General features: G+C 36.6%; 1 protein-coding gene across 1 annotated transcript in view; it reads left to right on the top strand.

The window, feature by feature from the left end:
* Positions 1-770: 770 nt before the first annotated feature.
* Positions 771-20,791, top strand: part of ATP2B1 (ATPase plasma membrane Ca2+ transporting 1) — a 69,571-nt gene continuing 49,550 nt past the window's right edge. The window contains 2 exon segments of the mRNA NM_001197084.2: positions 771-1,192; positions 19,021-19,218. Coding sequence (NP_001184013.1) covers positions 985-1,192; positions 19,021-19,218 — 406 coding nt within the window. The 5' untranslated portion in view covers positions 771-984.

Here is a 20,791-nt window from a genome sequence, read left to right as displayed (position 1 = left end):
AATAAGGGAACAGGGTAATTTTAGGTAATACTAAAGGCCAGCAAAGAGAGAGTAATGATAAAGAGGGATAAGGGGTAGAGAATTTCTTGGGATAGCTGGTCTAGGGAAGATCTGAGGTGATACAGGACAGAAATCATGGTGGAAGATAGTTTTAGAAAGCCAAGAGGTTAGTGTTACAGGTGGTCAAGGAGAATTGCAGGCAGGCATATTGTTCATTGTGGTTTTTTGACCTTTGAGGGTCTATATTGTATGAAAGGTTTGGAGACAAGGGTCCATGTATTAGAAGGAACGTGGGTTTGGAGACATCCCAGCTCATCCTTTTTTTTTTTAAAAGGCACTTGTAAGCTCTGCAGAAACTCCTCACTTTCTCTAAAGCTTATTCTCAGTAGAGTAAGGAGTAATAACATCTCATGGGATTACATTGTGATGATTAAATGAGAATGAATTTAAAGAAATAGTGCTTGGAATGTAAGTGCTGAGTGATAACTATTAATAACAGTGACACTGAATGGAACATAAAATTCAGTCATGTGAAATGCTGTTTCATTTAATAATGGTAAGATGTAACATCTTGAAATACAATTTTATTTAGGAGTTATACTTTGATCTTTTGTCATGCAAAACACTAAGGCATGAGACTACAGTTAAAAATATTTTTATAGTTAAGTGATGTACTTTGATTAGCTACCAGATGATACTTAGAAAATATGCTTGCATGCATAATACTATGAGAGGGATTTTACTAACTTTTAAATATTTTCTTACAGATGTGTACATCTCATGATTGATCCGAAGAAACTAGTCATGGGCCAAAGGTCAAGATACTTCTCTGGGAAATGCTGTTGATGCTGCTCTACAAAGTCATACAATGAGTGTTTGGTTTAAGAAAGAATTTCATATTTAAAAGATTTTCATCTTGGAAATACATCAAGTGAAAATTAGAGTCTTTGGGAAACATTTTCCTCTTAATAAATTATACTTGTAATGGGCGACATGGCAAACAACTCACTTGCATATAGTGGAGTAAAAAACTCTTTGAAGGAAGCTAATCATGACGGAGACTTTGGAATCACGCTCGCAGAGCTGCGGGCTCTCATGGAGCTCAGGTCTACAGATGCATTACGAAAAATACAAGAAAGCTATGGAGACGTCTCTGGAATTTGCAGCAGGTTGAAAACATCTCCCAATGAAGGTAGGTTGTGTTATGTTTGTTTTTAGTTCTTTGTTATGGAGAGTATTATAAATTTGGCTCATGAATAAACCATAAACCTGTGTATATTGTCTTGGTTAGTATATGATTATGTCATAATTTTAGTGATATTAAAATGGATTAGCTATCAGATTGGTTCAATTAAAGTAACTTTAGATCAGGAAATAATATTACAAATTAATACTTATATTTTAGGTTGGTGGGAGGAAGTATTTTGTATTGTTGTACATATTGTTGCTGCTTGTTTACAATAACAAGATTGCTTTTCCACTGGAACTATAGAAGATGGAGCCAAGCTAGGTAGCCCCCCGGGGATTCAGTGGAAATTAAACCCTGCTCACTTATCCTTCATTTTATAAGGTAGTTTGAAATAGTTGTCACAGCCAGTGGATCACCAAGTTGTTTTTAACCTAAACTTTAATAATGAGTTCAGAAGGTCCTAAAGCAAATGGAGTAAATTAGATGCCATTTTTTTTATACCTAGCAGACATTTCCTTTGATTAAAACTAATTTTCAGCCTCAGAATTATGTTCAATTTCCCTGTGTTCAAAGAAGTCTTTGGTTTCATAATTCTCAATTTGCAGTAAGTTTCTTTTTGAGAAAAGAAAAAGTCATTATAACTTCATTGCATTATGGTCTTTGAAATGGTTTGAGATAGATGACCTTTTATACATTCATCATGTTGAATAGAAAATTACGGTTAGGAGGTTTCAGAAAGGCTTTTGCAAATTGCAAAGGAGGGAGGAGGATACATGATGATGAATGGTGATTTTAGTAAGGATGGGAAATCATTACTGTTAAAAGTTAAAGTATATTAGTACATATTCCAAAGCGAGTTCCAGAGAAATTATGCAGAAATGACTTTCTTTCCTTTTTTGTTTTAAGTTTATTTGTTTTTAAGTAATCTCCACCCAATGTGGGGCTTGAACCTACAACCCCACGATCAATAGTCACATTCTCTTCTGACTAAGCAAGCTTGGTGCCCCCAAAAATGTTTTAGTTTTTTTTTTTTTTTTTTTTTGGAACATCTCATGCCATGCCATACTACTTCTGATAAAATTTAAAATAATAACAAAAAGTTATTTCCAAAATTGTTACAGTTTTTAAAATCACATTAAAAATTCTTTAACTTGCTTATATATATAATTGTATTTGAATTCTTAATTGTTTTAATGGTAGGCAATTAATTTTTCTAAGGTGGCATAATCTTGAGGAAGCTTGTATCCATATCCAGATTTGTTGTTGCTGGCACTTACAAATGTTAACTCCTTTTATCCTCACAACAACCTTCCCCTTTTTTGCAGCCAAGGAATCCACAACACAAAAAGGTTAATCGGCTTACCCAGAGTCTCACAGCTCTTAAGTGCCTGAGTAGGGATTCAAACCTTCACATTCTAGCTACAGAGAACATGCTTTTAACCCCCATGTTGCACTGCCTGTTAACAAAAGTTCAGTTCATGCAACTGAGAATATGGAAAGAGAGGTACCTGTGTTCTGTCTTCACAGATAGTATTGCTTGTTGGCAGGAATTTCATGGTGAAAAGAAATGATCTATTAGTCTTTTTAAAACATGCCCTTGGGGATCCCTGGGTGGCTCAGCAGTTTAGCGCCCATGGAGCCTGCTTCTCCCTCTGCCTGTGTCTCTGCCTCTCTCTCCCTGTCTATCATGAATAAATAAATAAAATCTTTAAAAAAATAAAAGTGAAATAGAAGATAAAATATGCCCTGTTCTGGAAATGGTATTTGTGAGCTTCCCCATTTGGCCTGCTAATTCACTGCTTGTCTTCCAGCAGAGTAGCCCTTTAACTGGATTTGAAGGCTACTTTATATCTCCTGATGAATAGAAGTATTTTGAGCCAGATATGATTTTCATATTAAAAACTTTTCCATCTTTTACTCTTAAAAGAATTGGAAGTATAAATTTTGAGGTTAACTGAAATCAAGACTTATCATTTCATGTTTCATCTTTATCTATTAGAGCAAGCACCTATCTTAGAATCCTCAGAATCTGAAAGTATACTTTTACGACAGAATTACTTACTTGCAACATCCTAAATGTATGCAATTATCCCTGTGGTTTTTCCCCCCCATTATCTTCATTGTTTTCCTTTTTTTTTTTTTTCCTTCATTGTTTTCCTATATTGACTTCCTTATTCATTCCTAGCATAAATCCTATTTCTTGATCCTTTTATTTTTAAACTAGCTTTTGGTCGGTATCTATATTTTATATTGGGTGGTAGAAAAGACTGTCTAATAATGAGATTTCTAGAATGCATATCTCTATACTGTCCTGTTTATCATTCAGTAGTAATCCACGAAATAAAGAATGACAACGAATGCATGCCAATTGAAGACAGGTACCGAGTGATATTCTCTGTAAGAGTGTGGATGGCTTCATGGTCTTGTAAAGGGGCAGGAAAATAAGTAAGACTCTAGGCTTTTAAGTGGTAGTTGCTAAAATTAGGTGTAAGAGGAAAAAAAGCAAAGGGAATAAGAAAAGGAAACTGGTAGAAAGAAACAAAAGAGTTATGTAGTAGGAAACAGGGTAAAGTTAACAGTAATTGTCCCTGGCTGACTAATGTCTCCATAATGTTTCAGATGGCAGTTTATATTTGCACTCCTTGAAGTAACACTGTTAGTAATGGTGTGCTTTAACCAGGTCTTCATGATGTAATATAATAAAACTAACATTCACACATGGAAATAAATTTTAACTGTGTTAAAAAAAAAAAAAAAGTCAGCCCTTTGCCTGGCATGAATCATTGTTGACTTATAGCCTACCACAAGAATCCTCTGATACCCGGATGGGTATGCTTGGTTATACAAATTGGCACAGCGCTTTCAGGCACTCAGCAAGGAATCCCATCGCAATGATATGCAGCCATGTATATTTTAATATTTGTATAGAGTTACCAACGAGAGTCTTCTATTGAGAATCCTGCATGACCTTGTCCTAGAGATTTATTGCTGCTGTAATAGAGAATTATACACTTAATTTAATACCTGTTCAGGTTACTAGTTTTCATTGCTTATAAAATTTTTGAAGATAGTTGCAACACTACTTCTTCTAACTTTGTTGTTTACATATTATTTCTTAAACTTGTACCTGATGATAGAGTCTGAAGTAGCATAGCATTTAGAGTTTTTTCCTTTTTTTTTTTTTTTTTTCAAATTTTATTTATTTACTCATGAGAGACACACAGAGGCAGAGACATAGGCAGAGGGAGAATCAGGCTCCCCCAGGGAACCTGATGTGGGACTTGATCCCAGGACCCTGGGATCATGCCCTGAGCCGGAGACAGACGCTCAACCACTGAGCCACCCAGGAGCACTGTACCTTAGAGTTTTTAGTTTGTTTTTTAAATACAATAGATATATTTCCTTTTTATTTTATTATTATTTATTTATTTATTTATTTTTAAAGATCTTATTTATTCATGAGAGAGACAGAGAGAGGCAGAGGGAGAAGCAGGTTCCCCGTGGGGAGCCTGATGTAGGACTCGATCCCAGGACCCCCAGGATCATGACCTGAGCCAAAGGCAGATGCTCAACCACTGAATCACCCAGGTGCCCCCATTTCCTTTTTATTTTTTTTAAGTTTATTTTAGTAATCTCTACACTCAAAGTGGGGTTCAAACTCATGACCCCAAGATCAAGAGTTGCATACTCTTCTGACTGAGCCCGCCAAGCCACCTGTATGTTCCCTTTTAAACTGTCCTGTTTTTCCCTATCTCCCTGTATGTTGCCTGTCACTTTCCTACTTAAAGCTGGCAGTGGTTTATCATTAGCCTTAAAATGAAATTCTGACCTCTCACTTAGGTTAACAAATCTTCTGGGGATCTCATCCCTGCTTGCATCTCTTGTTTCTTTCCCACTCTTCTCTTCAGTGTTTGAGGCATAGCAGGATTTTCAGTTTTCTTAAATATGATTGTGCCAAGGTCACTCTTGTTTTGAGTCTCTTATTATCTCTTCATCTAAGGTACTGTACTTCATCCTTCCTATGACTCTGTATCTCTTAATCACTTTTTTAAAATTAGGAACAAAGGTGCAGAGTAGCCGAGTGGGGTTCTTGGTGCTCCACTTACTTATTTTTATTTATTATAATTTTTTTAAGTAGCTCTGCACCCAGTGTGGGGCTTGAACTCATGACCGTGAAATCGAGTCTCATGCTCTACCAACTGAGCCAACCAGGCACCCTATCTCATAATCATTCTTAAGATCTCAAGTTAGATACCTTAGAATTTCCTCATCTACTCCCATCTCCCAAATTTTGGATTCCAGTTCCATTTGTATATTCTCATAATATCTCATCACCCCCATCATAATACTTAGCACACCGAGCCATGATTAACTGGTTACTTGTCAGCTTGCCCCACTAAACTATGAGTTTCTTGAGGGCAAGGGCCAGAGAAAGGCACACTGACTCATTTCCCTTTGTATGCTTACTTAGTGCCCATCACAGCTCCTGAGCCATGGAAATGAATGTGAAAGTTTGACTTTAGACCAATGGTTCATAAATTGGGGTGTGGGGGGAATCTCCTTTGAAATTGAGACTATAGTTTTTTTCCCAATAAGAATGCACATAAATATAAATTTTCACATGCTTTCTAGGTCTATAAGTTTTCCTGAAGCCTTCATTGAGGGAAGTCAGAGTGGCTGCTACCACCACCTCTCTCTTTCTCTCTCTCTCTCTCTCTCACACACACACACACACACACACACACACACGCAGACATATGTACGGAACTGGATAAGGCTGTAGTATTTGCTGTGTAGTAGCCATGATTTTCAGTTGAGCTCTCCTTCCAACATTCCAGTATTTTCCCCTCTTCATTTCCCAAATTGAGACATTATTTTATTAGTCACAGCAGTTGTGCTACGTTTTCTTAGAAAACGTCAAGCTATTGATAAAATTTTGAATTTTATGTCTTTTTCAAATATTATAGACAATACTCTTGAGCCATTATCTATTCATAGAATGAAAATAGGCTCCCTGCCTATTTCCCCCCTTACTTAGCACAATGGTGAATCCAGACCCCAAAAGCACATAATTCGGAGACTGCCAACCTTTTAAATAAATGGTAATTTAGTTAAACAAAGATAAGTCTATTTGAGAGTAGCAGGGGAATTGCAACTCAGAAAAAACAAACTATAGCAAACCATCGGACAAGTCTGAGGAGGCAGAGTAGGGGAGGGTAGCGTTATTAAGTTCTGGGAGAAAATTGAGAAGGATTGTTTTAAACATAACTTCTTCAGAGAAGAACAGGAGTTCGAGGTTGTGGTGATTTCTCACTGGCTCGAAGTGGTGGACAGTTTGTTGTTACTGAGGCATGTGGAAATCTTCCTCCTTCCTGCTGGTCATGTAAGTTGAGAAGAGTGCTACGTGCATGAGAACTCTCCCTTCATGGCTTCCGGACGACATTTTAAATTAGATTTCCTTGATTCATTTTCATGTTTCCCGCATTTGATTAAGATCTTTCTCAGAAAGCATCGCTGATTAAGTATCAAGTTGTTCTTTTTGATTGCAGTATTTTTGTCTATTTGTGTCTTTTGGTGCTTGGAAGGATCTTTCCCAGGAGTCGTGTCCCATATAGGGATGGGCGAGTGGGGACTTCAGTAGCAAATGGAAACCATGGAGGCCACGTTTGAGTAACGGGGAAGATAGAAGGAGAGGCTCTCAGGCATTTCCCATTCATAAATTCATATCTTGTCAAGTTTGTAAACATTGGATCATCTCAAAGACTTGTGCTAGCATTCTTTTTGCCACATTATTTTCATGGCCTTCAGAAATAGCAGGAAAGACTGAACTCAGAAAGTTCTCATTTGTCATTGTCTCATATATTTCTCATTGTCGCCAGAGCTTGGAAATCTCCTTTGGTCCTGCTGTCGCCACCAAATCTCCTAGTGCTGACTAGGAAATTCCAGGTTGGCTGGTCATCTTGCTTTTTAAGCCAAGTGGGTTGCTCAATGATCTTATGTAACTGAGTTTTAACTTCCCCAGAAGTGATAATCCAGGTGCAGCAGGTGGTATTGGCCACAGAGCAGACCCCTCCTTGCTCAGCTAAAAGATAATCAAAGACTGTCCTATTATCAACTTTATCCAGAGACTCTTAAGGTTCTGTTCTGAGAAGCTATTTTCTTGGCTACTGATTCTGCAATATCTCCAAGAGTTACAGAGAGATTTCTAATCATATTGTTTACATTTACTCCTAACCAGGCAACTATGGCCTTGCTAAAGGAAATGAATTCTGAATTCTGAATCCTGAATCCTGAAAGCCTCCTGCTAGGTCCTTCTAACTTGATGGTGTAAATACTGGGAATTTGATCAAAGATGGTGCCTTGGTTGGTTTGTGGAAAATTAGGAGTGTGGTCAGATAACTTAAGAGGACTTCACCTTGCTATGCACCAGTTATTGAAGCATTTATAGGCCCAGAGAGAATGATAACCAGCACAGACCACTCTCATGAAGGTGGCATCATAGTTGATAATGATTAATAGTGAAGAGTTTTTCACGATAAATCCAACAGTGTGAAAGGTGAACCCTTCCTTAGCAGTGGCCTTGGAGAAATAGATGAAAGTTTGAAGTCTTGATTCTTCGGCATCAGGGGAGTAAGTGGTCAACCTTTTTATGTCAGCTACTTCTTTTTCTTTCCTTTTTTTTTTTTTTTTAAAGATTTATTTATTTATTTGTGATAGAGAGAGAGAGGCAGAGACTCAGGCAAAGGGAGAAGCAGGCTCCACGCAGGGAGCCTGATGTGGGACTCCATCCTGGGTCTCCAGGGTCATGCTCTGGGCCGAAGGCAGGCACTAAACCACTGAACCACCCAGGAATCCCCTAGCTACTTCTTTTTCTAATCAGTTTGATTTAGAGGTCTCCAGTGTCTGTGTGGGATCAGATAGAACCTTCTTCATTTGTGAGATACATATTCAAGGTTTAACTCTCTGGAGTTTGGCCGCTATCTGGGTAGTGAGGAGGACCTGGTATAATATAGTCTCTTCCACGTATATTCATGGACAGTCTTTGTTCATACTCTGATTGCAAATCAAAAGTGTGAGAGAAAATTGGAAATGTTACTTTGGAAAGTTGTATCCAGGTTTTTGAAGAAACTAGAATTCGGAATCCAGTCCATTTTACAAGTATGTAAAAGAAACTCAATGACAATTAACAGGATTAGAATTTAATATAGACAAAAAAGTAAACATAATTTCTTCTCTGTGCAAGTACCCCCTTTTTATAATAAAACTATTTCTTTGCATTAAACTTTGCCTGATTATTTACATTAGTGCAGCAAAAATAGTGATTAGCCATCTAAGCTCTTTTTAAGATGACTTTGCTGGAATTTTGTAAGCAAAGTACCAGATTGACTTTTCTTTCAAAGAACTTTATTGGCTCTCTAAAGTCAAACTTCGTTCCTAAAACTCTCTGACTTTATCTGAATCTATGCATATTTCTCGAATATGATGTTCCAGTCAAAGCTTTGGTAATATGACCAATGTTTTTCAGTCCTGATACAAGGAGAACAGATTCTTACTGAATTTATGCAGATAGTTGGCATGAAGATAAAAATACTCAACTAAGAGTTTCCGAATTCTGGAGGGATAATTTGGAGAGAAAAAAAGCAGGTATTTTATATTTATTGACAAAGATGCACATTACCAAATTGTTGATAGCTTAAGAGAGAAAAGATTTCCTAAAATTCGAAGAAGGAAAACATTAGAGAACCAATAATGTTTTAAACAAGAAGTCATAAAAATTATGATCATCATCGTCAGTTCATTCAGTCTCATGTTTTTAATTCTTGTTCTGCTTGAATTCAGTTTGCCACTGAATTCTGAAAATTCAGAATTCTGAGAAGTTCTGAAAATTCTTACCCAGTTCAGTTTTATTATCATAAACTTATCAGAGAACTTTCCCTTTCTGAATCTCTTTGAAGGTGAAGTACTGTTGCAGGAACACTTGTAAAAGCCTCAGAGTAGAACAGTAAATGTCTGTAAATGACTAAAAGATTTAAAAATGGCCATGGCTAACGACCTGTTGGGGGTTCATTATAAGGCAATCGACAAGGAAATTTGGTTATTTTTGTGACATACGCTTTAAGGTAGTAGCTAGAATTTTAAGTGTTGACGTGATATAAGGACATATGAGGTCTTTAGACATTTCATGTTATTTTTGCTTACATTAATAACATATTTCCACACAAATATATTCTAAGAAGCTTTAACATCACCTATTTGACAATACTTCCCATATAATTTAACATACCAAATAAGTCTAATTAGTTTCACATCTCCCTCTTTTTTAAAAAATTTTTTTAAAATTTTTATTTATTTAGGATAGTCACAGAGAGAGAGAGAGGCAGAGACATAGGCAGAGGGAGAAGCAGGCTCCATGCACCGGGAGCCCGACGTGGGATTTGATCCCGGGTCTCCAGGATCGCTCCCTGGGCCAAAGGCAGGTGCTAAACCGCTGTGCCACCCAGGTATCCCACATCTCCCTCTTTATAAGGAGAACAAATCCTTTGATATATTCCAGGGGCCCTTTGTAAAAAAGTTAGTGCAAAGTGGCCAACATACTTCTTTTAGAATTGATTTTTGGGAAGTTTGTCAAAGATATCGAAAGGTTTGAACACTTAGGTTGATAGGTCACTCTGAAACAATACTTAGGTATTGATTTAACCAGAGTGACAAAGACTTTGCAGGAAAATACAGAAAGGGTAAATAGTTGTAAAAAGCCTTAGCTTCAGGATGCCTGGGTGGCTTAGCATTGAGCTTTTGCCTTCAGTTCAGGGGATGATCCCAGAGTCCCAGGATGGAGTCCCGCACTGGGTTCCCCTTGGGGAGCCTGCTTCTTCCTTTGCCTATGTCTCTGTCTCTCTTCCTGTGTCTCTCTCTCATGAATAAATAAATCTTAAAAAAAAAAAAAAAAAAAGCCTTAGCTGATTTAATCGAAGACCCGATGAGGGCAAAACACAGTCATTTTTTTTTCTAGGCAGATTACATTAAAAGTAAAGAAAAACTTTTTTTTTTTTTTTTTACAATATCTTATTAAGAGCAGATCAATAATGTAAGAAAACATTGTTCTTTTATCAGAAAAAAAACAAATTCTAATTTTATACCGCTGTACTTTTGATAATAAAGCTCATTTAAAAAAAAAAGATTTGAGAGAGAGCCAGCACAAGCGGAGGGGAGGAGCAGAGGGAGAGAGATAAGCAGATTCTGTGATGAATTGGGGTGGGGGGAAGGTGATGACATGTAGGCCTCAATCCCAGGACCCTGCGGTCATGACCTGTGTGTCAAAGTCAGATGCTTAACTCACTGAGCCACCTAGGTGCCCCATACTAAACCTTTTTTTTTTTTTTAAGATTTTATTTATTTGAGAGAGATGAGGGAGCATAGAGAGGGAGTGAGGGGAGAAATAGACTATCTGCTGAGCAGAGAACCCCATGTGGGGCTCTATCTTAGGACTGTTAGATCATGACTTGAGCTGAAGGCAGATGCTTAACCAACTGAGCCACCCTAAAACTGATTTTAAATTAATTTACTTTAATCTTAACCAGCTTGACTACACATCAAAATCTCCATTCAAAGATTCCTTTTCCAAAAACCTACAACTTTTTTACATTCAGATTTTATACTTTTCCTCTTTTCAAATAACCACCTCTTTTCTCTTTTTAAATAACCAGCCTCACTTTATAACAAATTTTCCCTTGACAAAAGTGCAGGTCTATTTCTTTATACCTTCTTTACCAAAAGCCCACATCCAAATTTTGTTTTCATCTGGAGGTGTTTCCTTTATTATTTCTAGTAGCTTTAAGCACACATATTAATTAGAATTCTTAACCCTTAGCAACCTAAATAAGAAGTAAACAGTTGTGAACTGCCCTTTACATTACCATTCTGTGAATTGGCAGGCTTACACTTTTTTATGATTGTTAGAAACATTTGTTTCAGAGTATTTTTAAGCATAGCTAAACATGTTTATTAGACTCCTATCTTTAATTCTGTAAAATGAAGCAAAATATTATGTTCAGTAATATATGTTTCAGTGTTTTATCTTATTTGGAAATGATCTGTATCTTTAATGAATTTAGCTTAACTCATCACTTACTTTAACAAAACTTTAAGGTTTCAGGTTACCAAAAAATAGGGGGAAATTATTTGAAAAGTTCACTTAAAAACCTTTTTATCCTGCTTACATCTATTTAGTTTATTCATTCTTAACAGTTATGTTTAGATCACCCACAAAAGCTTCATGAGACATTAGACAAAGTCAACCATTTTTTCCAAGCTATTACTCATGTTGACAACTTTTATATCAGATATAACATGAATTTATTTGATTAGTAAAACTGGTAGAAGTTGTATCTCTACATTTAATGCTGGTAACTCTGAAGATGTGCCTGTTGTAGTGGAACCACGCTTAAGCTTAGCTAGCTTTTATTTGCCACAGATTATCCCAAATCATTCGAACCTGAAAAACATTTGAGTTACTTTCTATACATTTTTGAGAATTTCTAAGAACACTTAATTCACATTTGAGTCCATTAAGTAGAACTTCTACAAATTAATTGTAATACTACTGAAGGTAGAAAATGCTACATATATACAACATGAAAATACATGTATACAACACACATACAGACATGCTTAAATATAGACATAAACAGAGACCTCGTGGTTTCCACTTTACTCATGTATAAAAGTTGGACCTAAGTGTTCTGGTAGATGGAATAAGTTAAGGCAACCTACTCAGATGGCTAAAGCTAAGTTTTAAATGACCTTTCCCCCTTTTGTTTTTCTTCTGATAAGAATTACTTCCCTGGAGTTTGTACTTTAGCATTCACACCTCAGAGACACAAGGAGGAATGCAAAGTTACAAGCCTTTAAAGACTAATAGGGGAGGTTTGGGGATTGGTAAAAAGAAATGGGCAAACTTTGAATTGCCTCTATAGAGTTGCATTTCTAATTTTACAGAGATTTGTTAAGATAAGGATAGTTGCTCTCAATTCCTCAAAGAATTGGGTTGTATCTGAAGTGATGTCATAGGTTGATGACCCATCCAGGATAATGTAATCCTCAATTAGCATAGGGGAGAGTGCCTTAACAAACATATCAGGCACTGACCAGTACCTCCACTCTTCTTTCCCTTTTTTCTTTTTTAAGATTCTATTTATTTGAGAGAGACAGGAATAACGAGAGAGAGAGAGAGAGAGAGAGAACGAGCGAGCGAGCAAGCAGGGAGGAGAAGGCTCCCCACTGAGCAGGAAGCCCAATGTGGGATGCCATCCCAGCACCTGGGGATCATGACCTGAGCCAAAGGCAGACACTTACCCGACTGAACCACTCAGTTGCCCCCAATTTTATTTTCTGCCTTTTTATGTATCCACTTATCTCTGGAGTTAATCCAATTATTAAAGTGTTAGATTTTCTCTGTTTAAGAAATTAAGAAATTATTTAACTAAGTCCTTAGTGTGGCCTTTGACCAAGAAGTGAAAGATACCTGAAGAGAATTTGCCTGTAGCATCAAGTGGTCTTATTTAAAAGGGTAAATTGTTTAATAGTCTCATCAGAGTAGTAGAGAGGCAATTCAGGTGGAATATTACTAGAATGAGTACTCGAAGAAAGAGGGAGGCAGGCAGTATGAGTATTATGTCAATCTTAGAGCCTTTTGTTTTAGGTACCTCTTATATCTTCACTTTTTTATTAGCCTTTTACAAAAAGTCTTTCAGTGAAGCTATTTTGGAATTTTGAAGTTTGGAGGCTTCTGCATGCCAATAAAAATAAAAGTATCCCGTTCTTTATAATTTGATAGTCCTTGCTTTCAAGTTCACTACTTAAATGATCTTACTGAACTGGAACATTTCTCATAATAGCCATTGTGGTTCTAGGTTGTCTTTAGTAAGATTTTACCATTTTTTACAGATATTCACAGCTTCTGGAACCATAGTTTTTAGACATAAAATAGGCAGGTATGTCAGAAGGTGGCTTGCCTAACTTTTTGAACTTGAAGATCGATCCCATTATTCAAAATAAAAGTACAGAAAACAAAAGAATACTCACCAAGAAGGGTAATGCCTTCACAAAAGTAGACCCCAGATAAAATTGGAGAGCTGAACCAAAAGGAGGGAGCTTGAATCCGAATAGGAGACTCACTGAACTGAAACGAAGGAGACAACTCACAGAAATGAAGAGCTCAAGGGACTCAAGTGAGACCCACAAAACAGTTCTGAGTGTCATTAGTTCAGTAGAGGTTCAGCGCCTTCTCATCCCCCTTCTGACACCAGGTAATGTCTACCTTAAATGAAACAAATGGTAATTTAATTAAAGATGAGTTTATTTAAGAGTAATAGTGGCATTGCAATTAAGGAGAAGCAGACTATGGTGAACCAGAGGCAAGTCTGAAGAGACAGGGGAGGCTAGCTTTTATTAGGTTCTAGAGGAGATGGGGAGAGTTATTTTGAACATAACTTCATTGGAGAAGAGCAAGAGCTCGGGGTTGTGGCATTTTCTCATTGACTAGGAATGGTGGGCAGTTTGTTTTTACTGAGGCATGTGGAAATCTTCCTCCTTCCTGCTGGTCCTTTAAGTTGACATGAGTGCTACATGTATGAGAATTCTCCCTTTATGGCTCCCCAACTCCTTTTTATTTATTAACATTGATTTTTTAAAAAAGATTTTATTTATTTATTCATGAGAGACACAGGGAGAGGCAGAGACATAGGCAGAGGGAAAAGCAGGCTCCCTGCAGGGAGCCTGATGCAGGACTCAATCCCAGGACCGGGATCATGACCTGAGCCAAAGGCAGACACTCAACCATTGAGCCACTCAGATGCCCCCCAACTCTGTTTTAAATCAGGTTTTCTTTATTCATTCTTACAGCTGCTTGATGGTTTTTAAAAATATACTTTGTTTGTGAAGCTGACTGGGCCTAAGGAGATGAGTGCCACACATCCCTTTCACCTCGTTACCACTACACTACAATCAACTGAGCCAATGGGACTGGGTGGAAGATTTGTCGTTACCTTTATTCATAAGCTATACTTAATGATTTCATGTTATATCCACTTTATTTTTAAAACTAGGACCATGTAGTCTCATTACCAGTTTCACCCACTTAGCCATCCCCTTCCCCCAAGGACTGTTGTTTTCTGTTTCCTAACAGCAGAAGCCTCTTCTAGAACTTAGAGCAAGCAGGCTAACATATCCTGGATTCTGTTTCCCTTCTTCAAAGGCTTTGCTCTGGTGTTAGCCTGTGCATCTTGTGTTATCTTCTCTATTTAATTATTTCCACTGGCAAATTACTTGCCTTAATATCTTATCACTCATTTGGAAAAAAACCCAATGGGCTTTTTTTATGGGTTTTATTTACCTACTTTAATTCACTTTTACTGCTTTATTTTTTCTCTACTGCATCATACTCCTGGATGTTCCATAATCATAGTTTCCACTCACTTTCTAATTCTTAATTTTATCTTCAGTTCTTTCTAATCAGTTTCTTCACAACACTAAGCTTTTTCAAGGTTATCAGCCTCCGTCTAGTGAAAGGCAATTATCCATGCTCTGTCTTCATGCTACTCCTTTGTATAGTCATCCACATCATCGTCATCTTTTAAAAAAAAAAAAACAACCTTACTTTTCTAGGCTTCCATATAAATGAGCCTGTTTTCATATAAATGAGCCTGTTTGTGAGCCCCTCCTTACCCCCACCCATTTCTTTGGGTTGCCTTGGCTTTTCTTCCCCTATCTGACCTTCAAATGTTGAGAGAGTTCCAAGGCTCTGTCCTCAGCCCTCCTCCCTTGTCTGGCAGTTCTCATTGGGCCCATGGCTCCAGAATCAACTATGCATTAATGATTCCCTGATTTAGACATTTAGACCTCTTGCTGAGTTCCAAATATGGCTAGCAAGCAGTCTACAGGCATTTCTACCTGATTATTTATTGGGCATCTCATGTGTAAATCTATAAAACGAAAACCATTAGCACTTGCTTCTCTTTTCCCACTTAATTCTGCAGTTCCCAAAGCCTGCTCTGTCTTGGTAAATGTCTTTATTTATTTATTTATTTTTTGGTAAATGTCTTTATTATCCATTCATATAAATGTGTAGACCCCCCCCCAACCTAGACATTCTTTCTTCTTTCTCTTTCATTCGTGTCGAATTGTTTAGCAAGTTTTGTCTAATCTTTTTATAAGATAATTGGCAGATCCAGTTAAAAACTCATATACAAGCCACCATCATCTCTCACTGCACTGCCATAGCTACCGGACTGGTTTTTTCCCCTGTGCTCTCGAACTCTTCAATTCATACTTCACACAACAATTTAAATGAGATCAATTATTACTGTGGTACTTTAAAACCCTTTTGGAGCACCTGGGTGGCTCAGTCGGTTAAATGTCTGCCTTTGGCTCAGGTCATGATCCCAGGGTTCCAGGTTCAAGCTCCACTCTCTGCTCTCTGCTTAGTGGGGAGCCTGCTTCTCCCTCCCCTTCTGCTTGTTGCTCCACCTGCTTGTGCTGTCTCTCTCCATCAAGTAAACAAATAAAATCTTTAAAAAAAAAAAAAAAAACCCTTCTGTTTTAGAAAGGTTTCTGTTACACTTAGAATAAATACTAGTCTTCTCTGTGTTACTTTAGTTGTCTATTTGTTTCCCTCCAGTATGATATAAGCTTGGTGAATGTATTATGACTTGTCTTGTTCACAGTGATTCCTCAGGACATAGAATAATCCTTGAAAGTAGTAGATGTTAGGTAAATATCTACTGGATAACAGACTATTGTTGTAAAAGTCTTAATTTCATTATATTTAGATTATATGTTTATTTTATATTAATAGAAATATATTGCCTGCCCCCAGTGCAATTAAAACCTGTAGTGTTCAACTTGTAACTTATCATCCCCTTAATTTAGCTTAATAGCTATTACACTATAGTTTATAACTTGATGCTTTATGCCTTCTTAGGCCCTTCTAAATAACTTTGTTAAGTTACACCAACAAATATTAATGCCTGTCCCCCAACTACCACAGAAGTTAAGTCACATAGGCAAAATTTCAGTAGGTGAACTGAAATCTGATGGTTCCTAAACCAGATAACTTTTTTTTAAAGATTTATTTATTTATTTATTTATTTATTTATTTATTTATTTATTTATTTATTTATTTATTTATTTATTTATTTATGATAGAGAGAGAGACAGAGACCCAGGAGGAGGGAAAGTCTCCATGCCGGGAGCCCCATGCGGGACTCGATCCTGGGACTCAGGCAGGCGCTAAACTGCTGAGCCACCCAGGGATCCCCTAAACCAGATGACTTTATTGATGTCATGTCCTAGGTGTGTGTTCATATGTGTGTCAGTGGTGTAGAAGAATGACAGTAACCTTTAGGACCAGCTGCTTTTTCATTTTCCAGATTCCCTCCAGTTACATTTTTAAACAATCTTTGGCTGTTTTTATCCACATTAACATAAAATATTGCCCTCTATTTAACCAATGTAAGTTTTGGTCAGTTATTTTTATGGTTATAATGCTGACATTTAAAACTACTAGGTGTCAGATACAGATAATTAATGATCGGCTCTATTAAGCGTGAGTTAAACTGCTAAAACCAGTATCTTCAGACAGATTCCTTAGGAAAAAAATTGGAGACACGGGAGAGGAATGCAGTCTTTCATTTTTGCTAGTAAGATCATTAAAATATGGGCAGCCTGGGTGGCTCAGCGGTTTAACGCTGTCTTCAGTCCAGGGCGTGATCCTGGAGACCCGAGATCGAGTCCCATGTCGGGCTTCCTGCATGGAGCCTGCTTCTGCCTCTCTGCCTCTTTCTGTGTCATAAATAAATAAATAAATAAATAAATAAATAAATAAATAAATAATCAATCTTTAAAAATCATTAAAACATAAGGCAAAACAAACTATTTAATATCTTTTTATGAAAAAAAAAGACACTTAATTCAAAAAGCAACAAGCACATAATCTCAGAACATTACAATATTTAAACTTTAAAACAAATTTTGTTTTGTGGAAAATGTTACTACATTGTCCTATCCCTCAATTAAACCATGGACCAGTGCTAACTGGTTGCAGCCAGGTGTGATTAGAGGGCATTGCTCTAGTCTGAAGAAACTGTGTGGATCTTAAATTATAATTTGCCAGTTTCTTCTCTCATACTGTCTTTCCCCCAGTCACAATTAGTACAATCCTTTGATTCCTTTCTCCTGTTGAACTCTGTCTCAAAGCCTGGAGCTCCGGGGAAACTTTTAGATGATGTCTTTTGTCATCAGAAATCTAAAATGCTTTCGAATGCCCAGAATGGATTGACCTTGTTACAGTTGCTAAAGAAAACATCTGGAATCTTCTTGATACCTTTAACAACGTAAATAATTACCTTAAAATGTTTATATTCATTTCTTACTTTTTATTCTAACAGTATACTTTCTTTGTTCTCTCTTGTACTCTTTGCCTGCCTCTACATTGGGATTACTAGCTGAAACGCTTAAAACCAAGAGCCTTCCATTATCTACTGTTTTCTGTCTTCCTCCTTTGCTGTTCTTTCCCTTCCCCGCCGAGAGAGGGAGAGAGAGAGATTAGTTAACTAAATTAATGCCTTTAAATTTATGACAATAAATTGAAAGGTGTATCATTCTGGTACCTTTGCCTCCTTCTTTGATATTTTTAAACAGACTAAGGAAACAAGTCATAAGACACTGCTGCCCGTCTTTTCATACCTATCCCCAACAAAAAGGTAAATGTATACATTGCGTTAGTGAATGGGAATATATCTAGGTTTGATAGGATCAGCAGGGTTAAATTATAGGAGGACCTGCTAGATAGGGTGAAGGAAAGGCAAAATTGATGTTCATCCAGCCAGCTCTTAACCTCTTCCCTCGTAGCTTTCAATTCCACACTTCAGGTAATAAATACATGTCCTGTAATGCACCTTTTCCCTTGCAGTGACAGTGGGTGCAGTCAGTAGCACTACATATTTCTTAAGCCGGAAATAAATCCCAAATATAAAATTCAAAAGAAAAGTCAGCCCAAGTTTCCTGGTTCTTTTTTTTTTTTTTTTTTTTTTTTAAGATTTTATTTATTCATGATAGTCACAGAGAGAGAGAGAGAGAGGCAGAGACACAGGCAGAGGGAGAAGCAGGCTCCATGCACCGGGAGCCCGACGTGGGATTCGATCCCGGGTCTCCAGGATCGCGCCCTGGGCCAAAGGCAGGCGCCAAACCGCTGCGCCACCCAGGGATCCCAAGTTTCCTGGTTCTTTGTGACGTGCAAATCTCTTATCAGTCCAAGTATGACAGCCATTTTTAGTAGAGAAATTTTTAGGGTTTGTGATAAATTAACTTCTCATTGTTCTTTAGTAAATGAGAGTAAAAATCTAAAATTTTCACTGATTGAGTTAATAACCAAGATGCTGTTAAGTCAATCAAATAAATACATAATTACCCACTTTTGGATGGAAAAAATCCTAAGTAAAGGTCAAAGAAGTGTTTAATTACAATATAAAATCCAACTGTCATCCCAGTTCTGGTCTCTGGCAGTCTAAAAGATGGTATAAGATAGTACAAAAAAAGTAAGCAGTTTGGAAAAGTGAGAATTCTTAATCTAGTCTTGAGCTACCTCAAATGTCTTTTTAAAGTACTGTACACATTTTTTTCAGTGATTCAAATTCTGTACATTTGGTGTAATACATTAAAATCTTTTTGATAGGGTTTTATGAATTGGAATCTAAAGTATAATGAATATGTCTTAAATAGGTATTTTCATTTGTAAATAGTGAAACTTTTCACTGAAATTTGTTTCTTTTCACTAGGTTTAAGTGGAAACCCTGCAGATATAGAGAGAAGAGAAGCGGTGTTTGGAAAGAATTTTATACCTCCTAAAAAGCCAAAAACCTTTCTTCAATTAGTATGGGAAGCATTACAAGATGTCACTTTAATTATACTAGAAATTGCAGCCATAGTATCATTGGGCCTTTCTTTTTATCAACCTCCAGAAGGGGATAATGCACGTAAGTAAATTGGGGAAGGGGGGGAAAAAGATTTTTATGTGTGATGTTAATAAATTCAGTTCATTTGCTTACTTAAATGTAATGACAATAGCAGATCAGCATTCATTGACCATGCTAAATACCATTCTAGTAGTACTTTTAATAGTTCTTTAAATATACCATCTCAGATCATTTTATGGTAATCCTATGAGATAATGTCATCTCCAAGTGAAATATGGAGGTTAAAAGACCTGCCAAAATGTGCATACCATGTGTTGGCAAGGAGCTAAGCCATACAGATGATGTGATTTGTGCCATCAGTTTTTAAGGTCTTTGAACACTATATTGAAATAGTTTTGATTTTTATTTGATCTTGGAAATAATTATGAAAGCAAAATTCTATTCTCTTCCCTAATTCATTATTTTTTAAGTTCTTAAATTGTGTTGCTATATGCATGATTGGGGTATTATTGCCTTGCCATTCTAGAAATGTTTGTACTACAAAGTGTCTTGACCAATGGAAAAATACATTATTTGATGGTATATTTACTTTAACTTGTAGCTACAAATGGTTTTGTTTCCCACTTTTCTTTGTTCTTCTTTTCTCTTTTAAATTTCTTACTCTTTTTAATAAGTTTATTTAAAATGAATATTCTTTGACAATATATTCTATAACTGCTGAGAAATCTAGCTTGGATTTTGGTGACTATATTTAAATAACTATAGAGTAAACCACTAATATTTTATATATCAGAAGAGTGATGCACCAATATGTTTGTGAAAACTTAGCCTTTTCAAGTTATGAAGACTTTGATAAATATTTGCTAACTCTAAAAGTTGGCTTAGGCAGTGATTTAAAGTAATTCCATTAAAGGTATGCCTGGAGCTCATGTGAGAGTTGGGTTTTGGGTATTTTTTTTGTTGGAGAAAGTTGGCCACAGAGTAGGTCAGTTTACATGAGATCAGTGTATATATTGGGGTATTTCAGCAGTAGCACTGTTTACATTTTGCCCCAGAACATTCTTTGTTGTCGTGCATTGTACCACGTACCAGTTGAGGCAACCAAAATGTCTTCAGTTATTGTTGTGTTTCTCATAGGGGGCAAAATTGCCGGTGGCTGAGAATCTCTGATCTAAATAAGAAATTTAGGCAATATTCTTATAACATTAAACCAAATTATTTTTGAACCTTGTACATATTTGTATTAAATACTTTTTTTGCCATAGGAAGATGGGAGGGAAAAATGACAATTCGAAGGAAATAATATTCACCCAGAATCTCACTTCTTAGGGATTACTGCTATATACCATTTTTTATTGTATTCTCACAGATTTTTAAAGTTTGTTTTGTGTGTCTGTAGTTGACTCAGGTAGGTTTATGTGTGCACACATGAGTAGGCCGAAAGGTGTTTATCTTGTTATATGACAGAAAGGTCATACCATATTCAGCAACATACAGCTAAGTTCTGTAGTGTTCAACTTACCCAACTCTCATGATAGAATATTGGGAATTGGTATTCTAGAATTTAGTGAGTTGGAAGATTATTAATTTTTTTTAACTTTTTAAGCTTTTCCCCCCAATATCCTAAGAGGAT

This window comes from Canis lupus, chromosome 15, assembly GCF_011100685.1.
Source record: "Canis lupus familiaris isolate Mischka breed German Shepherd chromosome 15, alternate assembly UU_Cfam_GSD_1.0, whole genome shotgun sequence".
Lineage (NCBI taxonomy): Eukaryota > Metazoa > Chordata > Mammalia > Carnivora > Canidae > Canis > Canis lupus.
The sequence above is the reverse complement of the archived record's forward strand: the minus strand, read 5'-3'. Positions and strand labels throughout refer to the sequence as shown.